At 36.7% G+C, this 20624-nt stretch overlaps 1 protein-coding gene across 1 annotated transcript in view; it reads left to right on the top strand.

Moving 5' to 3' along the window:
• Positions 1-153: 153 nt before the first annotated feature.
• The window catches only part of XIRP2 (xin actin-binding repeat containing 2), a gene marked incomplete at its 3' end in the record, with an annotated part of 43051 nt that continues 22580 nt past the window's right edge, over positions 154-20624 (top strand). Inside the window, exons 1-3 of the mRNA XM_010184980.1 lie at positions 154-510; positions 11285-11464; positions 19373-19523. Coding sequence (XP_010183282.1) covers positions 154-510; positions 11285-11464; positions 19373-19523 — 688 coding nt within the window. The remainder of the gene's footprint in view (positions 511-11284; positions 11465-19372; positions 19524-20624) is intronic.

The raw sequence follows: 20624 nt of genomic DNA, 5'->3' as shown, positions 1-20624 counted from the left end.
CTGCTGTATGAACACACTGGACCCTTTCACTGACTATTACTGGATCTGGTTTTACTGGATCCCTCTTTTCATTGGGAAGTGGCTTCTGTCCTGGCTGCCAGCCTATGCCCTGCCCTGTCCCACAACCCACAAGGGCTCTCAAGCCGCCCCACAATGGCTTCTGTCAGCACGATGCCACCTGTCTCTGACCCCAGGTACCTGTTTCATTGGCAGGGCACGCTGGAGCTGGCAGACTTTCCCCTGCAGAAGGGTTCCGTGGAGCTCCTCAAGCAGAGATGGGAGTCTGCCAATGCCGCAAGACCTGGCCCAATGCTCTGGTGCTCGCCAGCCCCACGGTCCCTGGTGCCGGGTAAGATCAACTCCAGCAGCTCCGTGGAGAAAGTGCCAGCAGACAGCAGAAGGGCAGATGTGCTCAAGGAGGAGACCCTAGGTGGCCCTCAGCAAATTGAGCACTTCCCCATCACTGTGGAGGAGCTGCGGAGTCACTTCGAGGCCCTGGGTGGCAGGAAGGTAAGTGCCTGGGCTGGGTGGACACCTCCACGGACTGGAGATGGGCCCCAGGGCTGCAGGGCAGTTTCCCCACCCTCACACCACCCTTCTCCTGTGCCCAGCTGGGGATGGGCAGGAGTAGATGTCCTGTGGACAATTTGGATCAGTATGTTAATACTGAGTATCCATAGCTTTCCTTGTTTCATAATGTCTGAGTCATTTTAATGGTTGCTGACTCGTGCTATCTGCCAACCTGTCAGGTAAGTTAGTTTGCAATTGTGCTTGGCCAGTGCTCTTTAAGGGGGGAAGAAAAACAAGATATTATGGCCTGAGAGAATAATTCTCAAATGAAACTATTTGCAAACACTCTCAAACTTTCTGAAACAATTGCTTCTTATTTACAGAACAGTACTGACTCCCTTTCAACTGAGAAACTTGCTGTCACTTCACCCATTGGCTTTCACTGGCATAACATGACAGGCCTGGACAAATTGCAACCTTTATTTGTCATCAGATTTTTGTCTGAGAAATGTCTGTGATTTCTCTGCAGTATCTGGAGATAAGGTAGGCTTTTATGAAGCTAAATAAATGCTTCAAAGAAGTATAGGATACTGAAAAGGCTACTAGGAATCTTAATTAGGGACAAACTTCATTTGTTTATGTGACTAAAAAGCTTTTCACCATGCTTTACCCCTTCTATATAAAAACTAAAATGTCCCTGTAGGTTTTGATTGCTGATGGAATACTTTATACTTTCCACATTGTAATTCCTCACTTCCTGTTCAGTTATTACGTTTTAAAAGAATGCATAAATGAATTTAAAAAAAAAAATCCCCTTTGTATAATTTTTACTCTAATTCTCAGTCAAAGATATACTAACACGTATGTCACAACTCTTGTGTTCTACCACCTTCTAATTCCTGCAGGGTAACCCTGCCAGTCCATGTAGTTAACCATTTACCCATTTAATTTTAATGTCTGGAGTGACTACAACATGGCATTCTAGTCTAGAAACTAGAGTTCAGAATAATGCAAGCTGGCTGCAGTGTACTTCATACACAAAATCCTGCTGTTAGAAGATATTAGAAAGCCTTTTTATGTGAATGGTAAAATAAAAATTCATATGATTCATGAAAAATCTTTCATTGACTTTAGACACATCACCAGAAGTAGCAGTTACCAATAAAAAAAAAAGTTAAAACTTTACGGGGTTATTGAGCACTTTAAAAACCATATAAAATAGTCATAGACTGCTGCTAAGTGGCATACTCAAATGACTTTAAGGTGGAGACCTCTTTGGTTGAGCTACCTTAGTCATTTTTTTATAATAACAAAATAAATGTGTTTTTTTTTTCCTATGAAGTACACGCAGCATTGCAGACATGATCACTCTTTCAGGAGCAAATTTGTTCTTTTTTAATCCTGTTGATTTGAAGATCTCATTGAGTGAGAAAAAACAAATTTTTGTACTTAACATTCTTAATTTCACAGGATTGCAGACCTTTATTTAAACAATAATTACTGGGAAAGCAAAAGAACTCCTTATTCCCAGTCTCAGAACTGTTAGGCCAATTAAACAGTGCTTTGTTAGTGTTTCTTTGAAAAAATTGCTACTGCCTTACCTGCAAAGGCTTTGAATTCACATGCAACTCAGAACCTGACCATTAGTATTATTATTTCACTCATATATACTTTATAAAAATTATTTTCAAGTTTATATATTTTTGCTAGGTGTTCCTCCAAGTGAAAATTTATCATTTCTGAAGCAAAAAGGAAGCAAAGGCTCAGTAAAAAGAGTGGGAGGTGGAGGAAAAAAGAGTCAAGGAAGTGTAACGTTCCTGTTTGTTATAATTTGTTTGCCAAGAGCACTGCATATGAAATGCATTTGAATAGAGCTCTAGCTAAAATCAACTTTTTCCTCTGGCTAGTGGTATACTCTTTAAGGGGCATGCCTTCTTGCTAAGTCACTGAAACTCATGCAGAAATTGCAACTGTTAAGATCAGTATCTTGCTAAGAACATTGAAAAGCAGATGCTGCTTATAAGCTGTGAAGCACAAATACAGGCTGAGTGGAGAATGGATTGAGAGCAGCCCTGAGCAGAAGAATTGATGAGAAGCTCAACATGAGCTGTCAATGTGCGCTTGCAGCCCAGAAAGCCAACAGTATCCTTGGCTGCATCAAAAGAAGTGTGGCCAGCAGGTCAAGGGAGGTGATTCTGCCCCTCTACTCCATTCTGGTGAGACCCCACCTGGAGTACTGCATCCAGCTCTGGGGCCCCCAACATAAGAAGGACATGGACTTGTTGGATTGAGTCCAGAGGAGGGCCATGAAGATGATCAGAGGGCTGGAGCACTTTCCCTATGGGGACAGGCTGAGAGAGTTGGGGCTGTTCAGCCTGGAGAAGAGAAGACTCCAAGGAGACTTTATAGCAGCCTACCAGTAGCTGAAGGGGGCCTACAGGAAAGATGGAGAGGGACTCTTTATCAGGGAGTGTAGTGATAGGGCAAGGGGTAATGGTTTTAAACTGGAAGAGGGTAGATTTAGATTAGATGTAACAAAGAAATTCTTTACTGTGAGGGTGGTGAGGCACTGGCACAGGTTGCCCAGGGAAGCTGTGGATGCCCCCTCCCTGAAAGTGTTCAAGGCCAGGCTGGACAGGGCTTTGGGCAACCTGGTCTGGTGGGAGGTGTCCCTGCCCATGGCAGGGGGGTTGGACTGGATGAGCTTTAAAGTCTCTTCCACCCAAAATCACTCTCTGATTCTATAAGGGGTAGAAAAGTGTAAGGAACAAGCTCCTTTTTCAGAATTCCAAGTGGGAATGGTTGAATTCTGTTACCCTGTTCAGATGACTGTCTTAGGAAATAAGATTTATAATGCCTTTGGGAATTTGTTTCCCCAGCATTGTAAAAGATCTTGAGATTTACAAGATAGAATCAATACAAAATGTAGAAAATGTGAAATCTGTCATCTGAATTTCAAAATGTAAGCATTACTTCAACATTCTTACCTAAAAAATAAAAATTTGAAATTGAGTCTACAATATACGTAGGCATTCATACCAAGGGTTTCTGATGCTGAAGAATTATGGATACTTAAACTCAGGTTTTCCACTTACAAATCTTGGCAACAGAGACCAAAAGCAGGACTGACAAGGTTTAAAAAAAAAAAATGTGTGAACTCCATAGGCATAAGAGTTCTGTGACAGGAGAGATTATTTCAGTAATACGAAAAGTTGATGGCATCAACATCTATGTGCAAGATCTGATGTCAAAATAATATGTAGAAATTACTTTTTTCTCCACTGGTAACAGTGAATAAAAGTAGAATCACGTCAGATAACTATGATCCACAGTGATCTCAGGCTTTGAATACACAGAGCCTGGACTTTGTATTGTATTTTAAGTTAATATACTGACAGTATTTAAAGATGCATGTTAAGCATTTGGTGTGTATCTGGTTAATGACAAGGACCCTAGATGTTAGAAGTGACAAAAGCGTTTATTAATATTGATGAATGTTAAGTATTTTGGTAGTTAAATATTACCCCATGAAATAAGATACTTGTAATGAAAAACAATAGCAATTAAGATGCCTGCAGAAGATATATTTTGACTATAGTTCTATCAGGTAATCAGTGATACAAGAAAATACTTATATGACAATATAATGCAAGGCTGTATAAAGGTTTTAGCAAACTGATTAAGATTAGAGCTCTTTCAGCCATTCTACATTTCCATGAAGTATGGGGAATGAGCTGATAATTTTTTCTTGCATTTTTGTAGAGGTTTCACCCAGAAGCAATAGAGAAGGTTAGAACAAAATTAGAAATGGCTCTATGTAAATCTAAGTCAACACCACAGAAATTACAGTGGAATTTTAAATTTTTTTTTAAAAAAAACCTTTTAAGGCTCAGAGCCAGCTAACTATATTACAGTTATCATATGCATAAATGAGCGTGCTCATTAGCCTTATGCTCAGAAAAAGACTGCCAACTGTTATAACCCTGCTTAAATGGACTATCTCTTGACTAATCAGACTTTCAACACAAGGGTCTATCTTATTATATTATTCCATGGGAAAAATTAATTTTATTCCAAGAAGGCAAAATACAGATGATGAAAAATTCTAAAACCTCTCATTCAGGTTGCATTTGCATTGCAGTGCTGTTACTTGTATATGTACAAAATAAGTAGAGAAAAATCAGGGCAATTAAATAATGTTAAACTATGGAGTGACTTCTAAACAATTAGATCAGTCATATAAAGAACCCTCTGTTGGTCCAAAAGTGAAACATATTATAATAGGCAGCTGCAAATGTATTTAGACTTTTGGCATATTTTTCTTCCTTGTGGCTACATGATAAACTATGCCAAATCCTATTTATTTGAATGGAATTAGCACTTAATATTGCAATAAGAGGATACAAAAAAAGAATAAAGAGTATCAGGACTGCGTTTAATAATTTGAAGATAAATCACTTGGTGAAGTAAAATTACTTTTGCCTGACTTTATCCAAGTGGAATTTGGATATATTTCTTTCTTAGGAGTATTAATAAGTTAATTATTAAGTCTGTTGCTGGAGCCTTTTAATGAAAGCCTGTAGTATTAGGCCTGTTCATTTTTTTCTATGATTCAGAAATAAACTGATGTCTCATTCTGATAAAATGAAAAGTATTTTCCCTTTTGCTATAGGAAAAAACTGTTTCTTAGGAAGGAATAATGTATTAAAGCGTCAATTTACTGTACTGACTTATCATTCCCATGAAACAACTACTTTAGTTTTTTTATCACTCAAAGGCATTGGAATGTTAAAACAACTAAGGCCTGTGTTTGCTGGAGAATGATTATGTATGTTCTTAAAAATACGTTAAAGCATCCCAACTGAGAAAGTAATTTCATGCTTACTTTTTAGAGAAATCTATTCAAAGAACTCATTAAAACCATTTATTTAAATAATCTGGTATATGTTCATTAAGCTGTGTCCTTTGCAGAAAACATATGAATTGCTGCCAGAAAGTAAATGAAGAGAACAGATGTTTAATGTAAAAGGTTAGACCTTCATTAAAAGTGTTTAAACAAGCACTATCTTTTTTCCCTTAACACTCTTAGAAACATTTATATTAATTTAGCAAAGCCATGTAATGCAGAAAAGAACGGAAACCCCATGACAACTGTAGGTCAGTTTTGTACCCTGTTAGCACTTATATCATTAGTATTTTTGTTACGGATGAATGAAAGCAAATACTGAGGAGTGCATAGGATGGCCAAACAATTACGCTTGCTAAACATCTTGATATTGAAGGGAGTGCTGTGTGGTCAGCCTTCTGGATTTTGGCTTCAATTCTTTCCTAGCCCATTCTTTTTTGTGACACAATGCATTGCTCCCCTTTGTTTTCATGAGCTTTTTTCTAATGGTAAAAGACTCCACAGCAAGGAAAGGCCACATTGTCTATGGGACTTGAATTGTAGATCATGAAAAACAGGTTTTGGTAAAAATTCACATTATTTTTCTTTCCTTAAAGGAAAAATTGTCTTCTGTGCTTTTCCTTTCTCAGTAAATATATCAGCTCTTTACATGTACCTTACAAATCATCTGAAGAAGCAATCTTCCTCCCACATTGATTATTCTTATTTAACTAATCTCTGAACTGGACTGGCTTTTCACAGTTTGGAAGATGTATTAAATTTTTGCCTTTCTAGAAACTGGACATGTTGACAGAGTTCTCACTGCTGTCTACCATGTTTTACGCCAGGGAAAGCAGCTGTTTCAGTGGTGGGAATGGAGCTTTCCAAAGCTCTCTTGTTCATAAATAATCCCATAAACTATTGCAGTACAGTTTATGTACATATATAATGTGTATATATGTGTGTGTACACATGCATACATATGTGTGTTTGTGTGTGTGTATATACACACACACACACACACACACATACATACAGGTCTTCTATACAGTATTACTGTTTCTTCCTGTTTAATCAGTGAATTGGCAGTGATTCACATATATCCCAGTGTATCACCTGCAGTTCTTCAGTTCTTCTGAGCTATTTTCTTTGTGTTAGTTACACCGCTATACTTTCATTGTAGAAGTAACTGTTTTCTGGAGAGTGGACCTGCCTTCCTCAAGGTGCTAGCAAAACCAGATTTGAAACTAGCACAAATGATTCATACTTGTGACAACTCAGTTTCAGACCTTCTTCTCCACCATGCCCCATTAACTAGTTTCTCTTGTCATCCATGCTGAAAGGCTAGTTGCCTAATTATTAAGTAACTATGCTTAGACCAAGTATTTTAAAGTTTTCCAAATAAAAAGTTATATTTTCCTTTAACAGACCCTTAAGAACTCTTATTTTTCTGCCCTCAGCTTTACTATTTTTTGTGCTTTATTTGGAGGTGTGTACAGCAGAGGAAACAACCCGTAACAGTACCTCACCTTAAAAGAGTAAAATCATCCATAGTGAGAGATAGTGTTTGAACTATGGCAACAAGGAAGCTTGCTAGAAAAAAAGTAGAATACATCAGCTGGAAAACTGAAACTCGTGTGTCACCAGTTCCTTATAAGAAATTAAATTTGGGTCTAATAGAAAATACTGTTGAGCAGGTTGCATTTTTATAAGCACAGGATGGGATGGACCATACTCATATACACTCAACTAAACATTGCAAAGGAAATCTCCTTTGTACTGAGATTTAACAGATATCTGCAGTATTCTTGCTGCTTACTGTACATTCAGAAACCATGAAGATTCATCATATGTCATGTGCTGTGGATGAGGGTGGCTTATTTTTAGGATCATTTGTCCTCAACAAATTGCAGTGATTTCAGGTGTAGGTCTCATTTTTGTCTGATTATTGTTTGGCTCTATGCCCTACATTCTTTGTGCCCTACTCTTAAAAAGACTTCTTGCCTGGTTTTTTGGCTGTTGTATTTTTAATTTAAAGAGGCACTTTTCATCTGTTATGATGAGTTGAGTCTTTTTACTTTTGTGGAGTACAGTTAGCTAACAGAAAAAAAAGATTTTGACAGTGCATCAAACGCTACTTCCTAGGATGACTGACTCTCCTAGAAAGGCAGTCTAAAAATCTGAAAGTCCTTTCTGGAACAGGGGAGCATTTCAATAGAAGCATTTAAAAACACAAAGCACATTTTCTTTACAAGGATAAGTCCAAATTTTTTTTAATGCTGTTTAACACAATCATACTTCCATCATTACATGCTAACAGATATCCCTAAAAAGTTGCATACCTATATATATATACACACACACAGCATTTTAGCAGGTATTGAAAAAGTCTAGAAAGTGAGAAACATGCATAGCCAAAAAGACTTTCTAGTAATACAGGGGTTCTGACAGGTTTTGAGATATTTTCAGGACTCCTACCTATATCACTGCAGATGTAACATTGTTTTGCCTTTTGTTCTTTCAGTAATGACCAGTGAATTTAAAGAGAAGCATAATTTTATTTTGTGCTAACTGAAGTTCTACAGTTAAGCCTGTTATTTGGAAATGGAGTAAATGGAGGAAAATCTCATTCACTTCAGGAAAACTGAAAGAACTAAAACCACTGGGTTGAGTTTTTCTTTCAAAGTGCTAATACTGTAATATAAGGCTATTTGTAGTAGTAGTAGTATAGAAGTGTCTATAGATGTTTCTATATGCAACATTGAAAATGGCACCAATGAAAGAACACTAAAGTGTATGGAAAGAAACACAATGTTGTGTCATTTTGCTCTCCCTCTTTGTTTTTTTGGGGAGGATTTGGGGGGGGGTTGTGGTTGGGGTTTTTTTTTGGGTTTTGTTTTTTTTTCTTTTACCTTTCACAGTGCACCGTAAGCTGCAGTGATTACAAGAAGAAATCAGATTTTGAGAACCTGACGAACTTCATTTGTTCGAGCTGCTAATTTCATTCTTAACAGATACAAGATTTGATATACTTAATATCCCTTTAGGGCCTGATTTAGCAGAAATTACCTTCTTGTAAATTCAGGATTATAGCAGACTGACTAGCCTTTGGCTCAAGTCTCCAGAAGGCAGAGAAAAGTAAAGAAGCTCAGCCTTCCATGCAGATGCTATCTCTAATCTGACTGTGTGCTATTAAACAAGCACACCAAAAGAATGGAGAAATGAGGAAAATGTCCCTTGGGCCTTCTTAGGAAAGGCGCACACACGTACAAAAAGAAAAGGTCGTGAAAGGGTTCTTCTTTAAAGATATGATCACTTAGAAATGACCCAGAAATTAGGTGTTGTAGAAACAATCTGTAACATTTTAAAATCTGCAGAGATCAATAAAGTTATAACCTTCTAACTTAGAAAGAAGTTATATGTGATGTCCATTGTGTTTTGTGCAGTTTGATCTTGAGGGTGAAGAATTGTGCTTTCTGGGTCATGAAAAAAATTACCTCTTCACTTTCCAGACACATAAACCACCAAATACCTCACTTTACCCAAGCCTATTTTTGTTGTATGGCGTCCAACCTATTAGCCGGTGGCATCAGAGCTTGATAACCTCTGTGGGAAACTGACCATAAAAAAATAAAGCACTTGGAAAGTCATAGCTCCTTTCCACGGTCAGTGGCCAGAAAATGCCGTATGGAAAAGTGTTTCATTTATAACATGTCCTTTAACTTCATTTCCACATTTAGTCTAATTTTAGTTTGTAATATTTGATAGACAATACTTCCTGTCCTAAGTAACTTCTTCTTAAGTGTTTGTTCCTTGTGGCAGAAAGCAACAAATCTTAAAACATTTTCCCGGTCATTTTGTCTGCTGGTATTTGGAACAGTTTACCAGCCTGCGGTATCTTAATCAATTCTTGAAGCAAGAAAGTGATGCGGAAAGATGGGAAGTAAATACGTCCATTACTAGCATGTCTTGGGAAACAGCACTGGGAGGGAAACAACACCTGGTTTAGGTTGATGAGGAAGGAAATAAGCTTGTGACAAAGTCTGAGAAATCCACAAGTGGTAGTATGCAAGGGAGAGCAGATCCATAAATTAAACAGGAGTGAAAGAGACATTACTTGCTGCTGCAGACTACAATGTGTAATATGTCAAATGAACAATTCCAAGCTAACAATCAAATAAGCACCTGCACCAGAACATACAATTACTGACTATTTCAATAGGCTATTAAATCCCCAATGTGTCTATTCCTCTTATCTTTCCTCCAACCTGTACAATGTTTGCAAGAACAAACTGTTAACAATTCTGTTATTCCCTGAAAGTATCTAGTAGAAAGAGAAATGGACTCACCATGTTTTCTGTTGTTGTCATGAGGTTGAAGTAAATAGATCCAAAATAACTATGCGCAGGAGTTTCATGCTACTGTTCTGAATCTTCATGAAAGCAGAACAATTCCAGGATTTTCAAAGAGAAGCACAGCATAGAATGATTTCCATCTTCATATGTCCAAGCACAGGTAGTTCCAGTGTATGGTTAGGTGCCAACGTGGGCCATTATAGCACAGAAGGTACAAATGAACTCCTAAATGCACTTTACCACATCAGCTGTCCTAAAAGAAGAGATTCTACAGGGATCATTTTCACAAACAGCTTATCTCATCTGTGCTTCTGTTTGTGCTCCTTTAGCTCTGTGTCTTCTCCCTTTTGTCAGCTCTTCTTTTTGCTCTGCTGTCTCTTTCCAAAAAAGTTCTGTAAAGATGGGGTCCTTTTTTAGATGTTTGCTGCCTAGATTTAAAGTAACAAGGCATGTTATCTTAAAGCTGAGCAATCTGAACATTTAGTAAATGGAAAAGAAAAATGAAAATAGCATTGCTGTACTTTAGCCCTGTTTCTCTTTTCTCTCTTCTGTGTCATGGTGTGATGGTATGTTTGTTTCAACTGTAAGACTTGATTAATAAGATTGGAATAGTAGATGTGACTCGGGATTAGGCAGTTTGTGAACTTCGTAGACACAGGAGTGTTCAAGCTATGCATTGTCTTTCTCTGAAGCTGTTTATATGAAGTTCTGCCACAGAAAATAAATATCATTGCTAGACAGTGAGACTAGTTTTGAGAATGTCCCTAGTTATGCTCACTGTCTCAGAGTCTCCATCATTTACCATAATTTATAGCTCATTTTGAATTCTCTGTAGCTACATCTCTTACATAATGCCCTCTTTGTATTGCTCAGTGTTAATCTTCCATTGGAGAATATCTGTTTCATTTTCTCTTATTACTCATTTTCAAACGTCAGCCCAGTATCTAACTCAAGAAAATGCTATTTCTTAAAAATATGGAATGCTGATAATACACAATTTTACTAGCTTTTATAGATAGTAATATTGTGGGGGACAAACTAATTTAAAAATACGCACCAAATATTAGATAAAAAAACCTTTGCTTAAGATAATTACTTGAGCCCATATAAGCATTGTATTAAAAAAAAAAAAAGGGGGGGGGGGGGAAGAAAAAAGAAAAAAAAGCAGTGTGGTAAATCTTATTTTAGGTCACTGAGAAAAAGGTTATAAGGAATTTTAAATTTAGGAGTGCCTGTGTCTCTCTGGTGATGTGCAGAGCAAACAACTTAGAAGGTTCACTTGATGTGCCCTGTATTATTACTGAATAAATGAAAAATTATGGGCACTTGAGCACATATTGCTTACTATAGTTTTGGAAGTGATATCAAACAGTACACCATATGTATAAGTTTTTAAATTTAGTATATGTTTAAGGGAAATAAACACATTTTAGATTTTAAAAAGTGTCAACTAACTGGAGCTCTTACTAAGAGAGGGATTGTTTTCGGTTAGAATAAGCCTGTGTATTTTTCATTTTGCTCTTGACTGCAACAGAGGGATCTGCCTCAGTTGCTTCAACAACTGAAGAAAAATGCTGCTTTGGTCCTCCTTCTAGCAGTGCTTTCGGTGGACTCTGGGAACTACCATGCTCTGTATTACTGGAAAATTATCACGTCTGAGAAGCCAGGTGATATTTTGGAAGGAAACAAAGTGTATGGTCAAGGGAGAAGGTTGGTATGTGTGCAAATATGCAGCTTCCCCACTCTGCTAGTGATTTTGTTTCTGCATTGTTATTTTTGTTTTCCGATTCACACCACAACATACTTCCAATAATTTTCAGCTATGCAAAATAATTACAAAAATAATGAAATAGCAAATGACTTTGGAAAATGGCAACAGAAAGAATGCAAGTGTCTGCAGCAATACTAGACAGAAAATGACCGTGTTAGAAAACACCACTTACAAAACCATTATTTCGTTTTGCTTAAAGGCAGAGACACACACAGAGTTATTTTAAGAATGTTAAGAGGTCTAAACTGATATGCCTCTAAATCTCAGAAAACTTCAGCAAGAGAGAGTGCAAAGTAAGGCATATATTGTCAGTGAATTTACAAGGAGCAAACAAACAAAAAACCCAAGCCCACACGTGCTCTCAAGAAACCCCAAATGAACAATACTTTTTTCCAGTCCCATACTTTTTATTTACAGTAACACTGATAAAATAACAGTTCTTAAATTTCCACTATAAGGGTGAAAACACTGAGGATTATAAAATTACATCCCTAAATACGCATTATAAGTTAAAAAAAAGATATTAAATCACAAAAGTATAAACTTAGAGCTGACACAGGAAGGTAGGATACAGAAGTGTTCCTTTTACAATTGTATTCAAAGGGGGTACTAAGTTTATTGTGCTTTACATAAAACTATTGTTCTAAAACAGAGTAGGATTATTTAATTATTTTTAATATTGTGGTAAAACATTTTTCTGATTACTTTGGAATTATTCTATAAATAGAAAAGACAAGTTGTCATATTTGACTGAAGTGTTTGGTATATGTAAATAAAAAGTGAAAAAAACCAAAAGGAGATAGAAGAGGAAAGCTACTTAATTTTTGCTATGTTTTAAACCTTAATTTGTGCTTTCTATGTGGTGAGATAGAATTTTATACTGCTACAGATCATGATTTTGGAAAATGAACTCTGATATTATTCTAGGTTACTAATCACACTGGTTTAGAAAACAGTTTCTATGACTTGAACTAAGCCTGAAAATTGTAGTCTGTTAATAATGGTTACAAAGCTATGCTGCCTACACGCTCTCCAGTCTTTTCTTGCTGTTCTTTCTAATATATTTTATATTAAACACAGCTGTCTCAGATCTGGACTTCTTATTCTGCATGATTTGCTGGTAATGTATTACCAGTGATTTATATAGACTTCTAGTATCAACTTAGTATAAATTCTGTTTGAATTGTATGTGATTTTATTTCAATTTGCTTTAAAAAGCTGCAAGAAGATTTACTTCTACCAAGTTTTTTATTTGGCAGTTTTCATAAGTTTTATATTGATTTAGTTTTGTTTATAGATATTGTAGGTGGCCTACTTTAAACAGTGTTACTCAGTCACTGTAGTATCACATGTTTGCAGAAAAGCTCATTAAAACATGTTTGGTCACTGCCAAATTATTTAACTGTGGCCTCAGCTTCCTTATGTGCTTCTAAAACACAAAACTATTTTGTCCTCCAAAAATGCCAGTAGAGATGGACCATTGCACAGTATTGGTTTAGGAAGGTCTCTGTAGCTACTGTATGTCCTATAATTGCCTATTTAATCCATTGTCCAGTTGCTGATTTAGCACAAATACTCATTATCATTCTGTGAAAACCACCACAAAGTTTCAAATTTACATAATACAATGAGCTGTATATAACTGATATTCCTTCCATGGGTCAGAGTCTCAACAGCTCAATAATTTCATGTATGCCAAACATTGTTAACAATTAAAAGATTTTTCCCTTTTTGGCTCAAATTAGAATTAGGACACTGTTTTTTAAGTAGTAAGACCAGAGACCCTGTATCAATTTTGCTATAGTGATAAATGGCAATCAGTGGGAGTTTTTCTAATTAAGAGGGAAATATCTAGGCATTTCAAGACAGAATTTATTCCCACAATGTTTTTTCATAGTATAGAGTCCTATTCTGAGATGCCAATTCTGCAAATAGATCTTCTTTTTTCCTCAGGTTGATAACAAACTCTTTCCAGGCTTCTGTTCCATGTATACAGCAGAGTTATTTTACACTCTTCCTTCAAATGAAAATACTGTCTTACTTTCAAACTGTCCATAGCAGCTGAAAAGGGTAAGCATGTCTGGAGCTGGTCTGGGGATAAAATGAATGAGCAGGTTCCAGGCAGTCATAGGGGGATTTTTAAAGCCTCCTGAGAAACTGTTGTAGTGAGTGGTGCATTGCAGAGAATCAACTGGGAATCGTGGCTTTGTCTCAGCAGTTTACTCACTGGCTCCATAAGAGCTTAATGCAGCAGGTGTTATTAGCATCCCTCTGTTACAGCCCCTTTAGGGGGTTTGTCATCAATCTTTATAACGCCATCAGCATTCCAGCAGATGGTAGACATGATTCCATGCACTCCCTCTGCTTCTAAACTGCACCAGAATGGATTTCCATCATATTTTTAATTACAAATGAGAAATATATCAGAAACAGACTTGTTTCATGCTGGCATTTCCAAAGGCTTTTCCCAGGCAGGCAAGGAGTATGTTGCTTTATGTTTTATTTTTTTATATTTTGCTGAGATTGAGCGTTTCACAGGAGATAGTATCAGCTTGTTCAGCACCAGAACTAACCTCAAATCATTCCTGGGTACTCTCCAGCAAAGCAGTCTCTTGTTTCGAAATGGAATTTGAAATGACAGCTTTTTGTAGGCAATAGTGAACGTTAGGAGCCAGTCCAGCAAAGCGCTTAGACATTAAGAATAACTTGAATTGCTATTGAGAACAATTATTTGACTAGCAAACCTCACGTATATAAAGTTACATTCATAATAAAATGCATTGATGGATCAAGATTTTATGTAACTATTTTTAAAGCAACAGATTTGATTTCTAAACACTTACCTTACTGTTCCATTTGTTTCCTACCTTATCATCCATTTGTGGATTTATTCTTTTCCTTTCAACCTATGCTTTCACACTTTCTCTTCGGGCCTATTCCTTTTACCCCTTTTTGTCATCTCTTACACAGGCATTCTTTTAGTGGAGACAATAAAGAAAAGTTAAGCGGTAGCCACCTTTCCTTTAGGCAGCACATGTAACAGAAGTAGTTAAGACATGATGGAAGGGGGATAAGTACATTTTTTAATACACTTTAATAGGTTCTTTAAAAAAAAATAAACACTTTGAACACAAACAGTAGCTTTTGGCAATCTATTTAATATATTGACTGAAAATTCCTCCTCCAATCCAAGGTAGTTCAACGTATGCAGAAAAGGTAATAGTAACTTGGTAAATAGTTCTCCTCTATTTAAAACTTTATGTGTTCTGGCTTAGTGACTTTTAGATTAGTGCAGGACTGGATAGCAAGTGGAAAATCCACTATCTAAATGAAGCATAGTCACTCAGTAGACCACTGAAATTGGAATCTTTATCATTGGCATTTCAAAATGTGATGGCTGTGTATTCCTTGAAATTTGGCACTCCAGTGCTTTGTTCTTTTCATCATGTCTAGAGTATGAGATCAGAGCATAAAAATAGCTTCTTATGTCACCTTTTTCTGAGAAGCCCATTCAAAAATAGAATATAATATCAGAGCCAGTATGTAAAACTGAAGTAATTACATGATAGAAAACTACTTAAATATAGATGGATTTCAACAAATTATGTCCAACAAAAAATGGAAGAAATGCTGTTAAACAGGGTGCTCCACAGAACAGTCTGTGTTCAAACTGAATACCTGCTCCCACCAAGAACACACATATAGTTAGAAAAGCTTGACATGATTGAACCCTGTATTAATCAGGAAGAAAATAAAATAATTCTTCTTTTAGTTTTCATTTGGCAGCTTTTGCAAGAGTTGCATATATTAGCCTTTAATTAAGCACCTCTTGGCACTACCTCAGTGCTTTTTCGATAAGTGGCATTTATGTTAATTCTATTCTTATTTAGCTGATGTTTGCCACTCACTGTCATTAGGTTATCTGGGTAGATACCCCAATAAAACAGTATGCAAATTAAATTTATCCCAATTAAAAGGAGTTTATGGTGATGGCAACACCTTCCGATAACTTTTTCACAGCAGGAAATACCATTTTCTGAAAATAATCTGAGCTCTAGCACGTCAGCTGGAGCAACAGTGCAAGAAAACCATCCTTCAGAAGTCCCACTAAGACAGGGATGCTGTTTGCAAAATGGGGCTAGGACACCTGGAGGCTCTCATTTGCAGGATGCTGTGATAGTGACAGGGAGGAACAGAAGAGAATGAGCATGGTCATAGAATTGGTTTGTTTAGAACAAAAAGTTCTGCACAGTGCTAAGCATGCAGTTCCTCTGCCCCAGACCATCATCACTGTGTATCAGAACAGCACCATCCTCACAGAGACCACTAAACAGACCGTTCATCTACACAGGGATTCACCATATCAGGGATTTAAAGAATATGGATAACTGTGGAACGCTGTGGTAAAAGCTAAAACCAGCTATGAAAATAAAAATTACTTAATTAGAAACAACTAAAAGAGAATTAATGTATTTAAAATTATAGATCTACTACAGTGTAAGTATATTTCATGGACAAACATATTAGCAGTCCCCCAAAATGTCTGTGTAATTATAGAGGAAAATATACTTATTCTTTTTTTGGGTACATTATTACAGGCAGCAGTACATAGAAATCAAAAGACACAGTAACAAAGAGATTTGGAACAATAAACACCACTCTCAAACTACTTAATATGAAGATATAGTAAACTGCATTTGGTCTATGCTTCAAGGGACTAGGATGACAAATTAATATAATGACGTAAAACTGAAAGGAATATTCCTAGAATTGGTAATTGACACTGTGTACTGAAATCTCCAAATTACAATGATATAAAAACCCACTGCAGTCTTGAAAAACTGGAATAATGCTTACTACAAAACAAAACCTGAGATTTAGACAGGTTTGCCAGTGGAAGAATCAAACACTAAAGACAAATGGTAATATTTTATATCTAAGCAATTTTTAAGTGGTATCCCAGATTTCCAGTTTTATTTGACATACACAGTTTTCTGAACACAGGAAAATGAGCTGAATGAAAATGCCTTCTGCCATAGTGGCCAACACCTCAGAAATCTGTCCATAAAAGAATTTACATTAAAATCTCTCGAGTAGGGCCAACATTCCTGCAATTGATATTAAAAGTCATCAATAAAGAAGTCAAAGATACTTTAAAATAAATGTCTGAAATACTAACTTATGTATATTTTGTAGGTAATGGAATTGCCATTTCAGAGATTAAAATTCACAAAAAAATTACAGAAATATTCTAATAAAGTTAAGAAAATTAATAGAGTTAAGAAAATCTGTTTTCAAATTTATATTGGTTCCTAGCTTGCAAGAATAAGAATGAGAATAAGAATAAGAATTCAAACCAGATTTCAGACACAACGGTCAGCACTTCAGCTGTTCTAAACCAAAATATCATCATTAATACTGGGCTGTATAAACTACTCCGAAAAAGAGTACAAAATGAGTAACAGTTTGGAGCCATAGCCCTTCCCACACAAAACACCCTATTCATTTCAGCCGCGTGCTGTCTCCCAATACCCTTGGCGCAGAAGTATGTCATTCCTCTCAGCATACTGATGTCCTGGCCAAGCTCACAGTCCTACCTGAGCCGCTGCACTGTCACGCCTGCGCTGTAACCCAGCCTGGCCACAGAGCTTATCTTACTGGCACTGTGCCACTGCGTATTTCTGAGTGGGATGTGCAACCTGAAAGTATCCGACAGCCTAGTGAGGAAGAGTATGAGGAACTGTCATGGAGCAGGAAGACAGCTACTTTCTTCACTCCAGAAATCTTGCTATTACCCTCCAAAATACTTCCCATACTAGCCAAGGAAAATATGCTGCTAACTGTAAAAGCAATTAGAAAATAATTCACCAATTATCTCCTGTAAACATGCTAAAGAAAAGGCAACAAAACCCACAGTACTGGTTAAGATATATTATATCCTATACTGCCTTTAGATCTAGCTGTGTTTAGGTTTTCCAGTGTGGTGATTGTACTTTCTGGCCTACGTGCTAAAATTATCCACTGTGCTTATGATTACCGTCCAAGTTCAATTCCATATAAGCAGTAGCAGCAGTGCTCTTCTGGGAGAGGGGCAAGGGTGGTGAAAGACTAACACACAAGATAACTGATGGTTGGTGATACCATAGGCACTTTGTCTGGAAAAACAGGTTTACAATACTCCTGGTAATAAAACATCTTTAGCCTCTATGGTCTAATCTGTCATTTGTTTCAGTGCTGACACATCATGCAAAAATCTTTCAGCTAATCTCAAGCAAAAGTTGCTGTAACTCAAAGAAGTAGATAGATTCTTATAAAATTATGAGTTTCCACAAGACATAACCAACTGTATATGTACTGAAAGAAATATTCTTGCCAAGAATTACTGCAGGTCACAAAATGAAATACAACACATATTTAAGATAAAAGCTATCATGAGCAATGAGAAAAGCATAATTTTTTTAAACATGGGTGAAGCAAAATTGTCCTTGATTGCCAATGATGTACTCATTTTAAAAGTATATTTCCAATGCTTGTTTGCTGTTAGCTTCATAAAATTTAAGGTGAATGTATAATTGATTATATGTTACCGTGAAAATGGCTTTTACAATTTATTTTATGTGATTTTCTTTGTAACAGTTCTATGTGAGGCTTCATTCTGTGGCATTGCATTAAAAATATTTTCTTTTTTATTTTTTTTTAAGTAGCTACTGGAAAATACTCTCCAATCTAGGATAGTCAATTCAGGGGTCAAATTCTGCTTCTTGCACACCATGCCTAATATCTAAATCTAAAAGCAGTTAGTAGTTACTTCAGTGAGATAATATACAAGGGTAGTATTAAACTGGTATAAAATAATAAAGCTGTCTGCAAACAATAAAAACAAAGTAGTCTAATGAAGGCAGTACATTTTGAAAATGTATACTTTTCCAGCAGTTAAGGCCTCTGGCAAATAGGTTCTGAAAAATCTTGCTGGAGAGTTACCAGTCCCTAGACTGAACACTTACTCCCTTTTTGGATACCACCACTTCTTTTACAGGGACAGCAGAAGTAGACATGCGGTGGACCTTTCATGTTATTCCCCTGCAAAAAAAAAAACCCAAACAAACATATTTTTGCTACTCTAGCCTTTTCCAGTTGTTTACTTAATGTAAGAGCTGTAGTTGAGATTTTATAGCTGTTATGTCCAACTCCATACTAAGTAGCATACTGCATGGAAAGAAGGAGAAGCACCCCAAAACACCAGTTTCGACACATTAAAACCTTGCTTAGCAATAATTTACTCCTTTTACCTTGAAGGGCTGAGGCCACAGTGCGATGATGAGATACAAATGATACTGCGTAAACTATCTGTAAGGAACACTGACCCACCGTTGTGATAAGCTAAATTCAGTCGATAGGTCACAGCAGAATTGAATAAAAAACAAATTTCTGAAACAAAAATGCCCATGTACATCTGGTCTCCAAGCCATCATTTCTTGTTTTTCCATATTCTTACATGCTAGTAAATAAAATTAATAAAATTCCCTCCATCAACATTTCTATGTACAGATGCTGTTTAAATGAGCAACTGGTGTATTTTACTGTGATTGTTACTACCGCTCTTTCTCTTGTGGAAGAAACCACCTGCAAGCAGCAGCAACAGAAAGCTGCCAAGCATCACTGTCTGTTGAACTAAACTGGGTAGCACCTGTGAATCCACAACCTGCAGTGCTACAGAAATTTACCTTATGACACTCTGGAGAACATGTCCTCCAAAATAGCATGCCCTTCTATCTGCTGCCTCCCCCCAAAACCCACATCTGTTTCCTACCAATAGCTCTTAACCCACATCCTCTTGATGTCTTCTAAAAGGAAACAGAAAATGAGGGTTCACTTTCATCAGCATCAAAGAGTCAGCCTGGGAGCCATTCTGCTGTTTCTCTGAAGGAGTCTAGCGTGAAAAGAGGAAGAGCAATCTTTGAGAAGATGTCATCGGAAAATGGCCACAGCACCAGCTTTGAAGGTTTGTGTTACCACATTGATCTGCTGTCTCACCTTACTCTAAGGTGGTGGTCTCCAAACCTTTTTGATGTTGCACTCCTTTCAGTAATACATTTTTGAGAATGCACTCCCAATGTTTGTATATATATATTTATCTACCAATTGTAAATATGCACTACTTTACTAATACAATACGTACATGTATACGTACAATATACGAGCAAATAGATATTAAAGGACAATGTACGAAATTTTATAAAACAATTTACTTTTAAAAGTGTTTATTTACAACAAATATTTTCTTGCACCACAATGGACTGTCTTGCACAGCCCTCGGGGTGCTCACATCCTATTTTGGAGATCACTGCTTGATGGTATTGAAGAGCTGATGTATCAGTATTTTGGTTTGTTTTAACAGAGGAAGAACATAGATGACACAACTTTCTGTCAGGAAATCACTTATTGACTTCTGAGAGTGTCTAGGACTTAACTTCATGGAAAACAACAGATTACCCAAATAAATAACAAAAAGACTTGTCCGCTCTGCCAATTAATAAGCCATCTACATATTATCAGCCATTTACTGACTCCCCTCCTTTTTGGATCAGAAAATGTTTAGACTGCTTGTTTAGGAATTCCAGACTCTAGCAGATCAAAGGAAAAAGGAAATTTCAGTGCACAAGACCTTTTCTAGATAATGCTGTTAGGTTTATTATGCTCATTGTTCAAGCTAAATATCTGATATTTTACCTAGTTTATCTTCTAGCCGTTGGTTATATTTTTTCCTTTTTTCCTACCAAATTAAAGAGATCTTTAACACCTGCACATTTCTTCTTGGAAGGATGATTATACATTATGACCATATCACTCCATTACCTTCTCTTCATTCAGCTGCAGTTCTCAACGTGGGAGTATTTTTCTGTAGCTCTTCTCTACATCTTTTCATGTTTTTCAGGTATCTTTTTTATATTATGGTTGTAAGGATAATTTTTTTCCTTTCTCCTTTTAGAGTCTCCTAGTTCAAAGCCTTTCTTTTTCCTCTCTGACAAGAGAATGGAATCCTCCGTTCCATACCCTCTTCGCCTCTGAGTCTAAATTGGGCACAGTATGTTTCAGAAGCATT

This window comes from Mesitornis unicolor, unplaced genomic scaffold (genome assembly GCF_000695765.1).
Source record: "Mesitornis unicolor isolate BGI_N332 unplaced genomic scaffold, ASM69576v1 scaffold2085, whole genome shotgun sequence".
NCBI lineage: Eukaryota > Metazoa > Chordata > Aves > Mesitornithiformes > Mesitornithidae > Mesitornis > Mesitornis unicolor.
The sequence above is the reverse complement of the archived record's forward strand: the minus strand, read 5'-3'. Positions and strand labels throughout refer to the sequence as shown.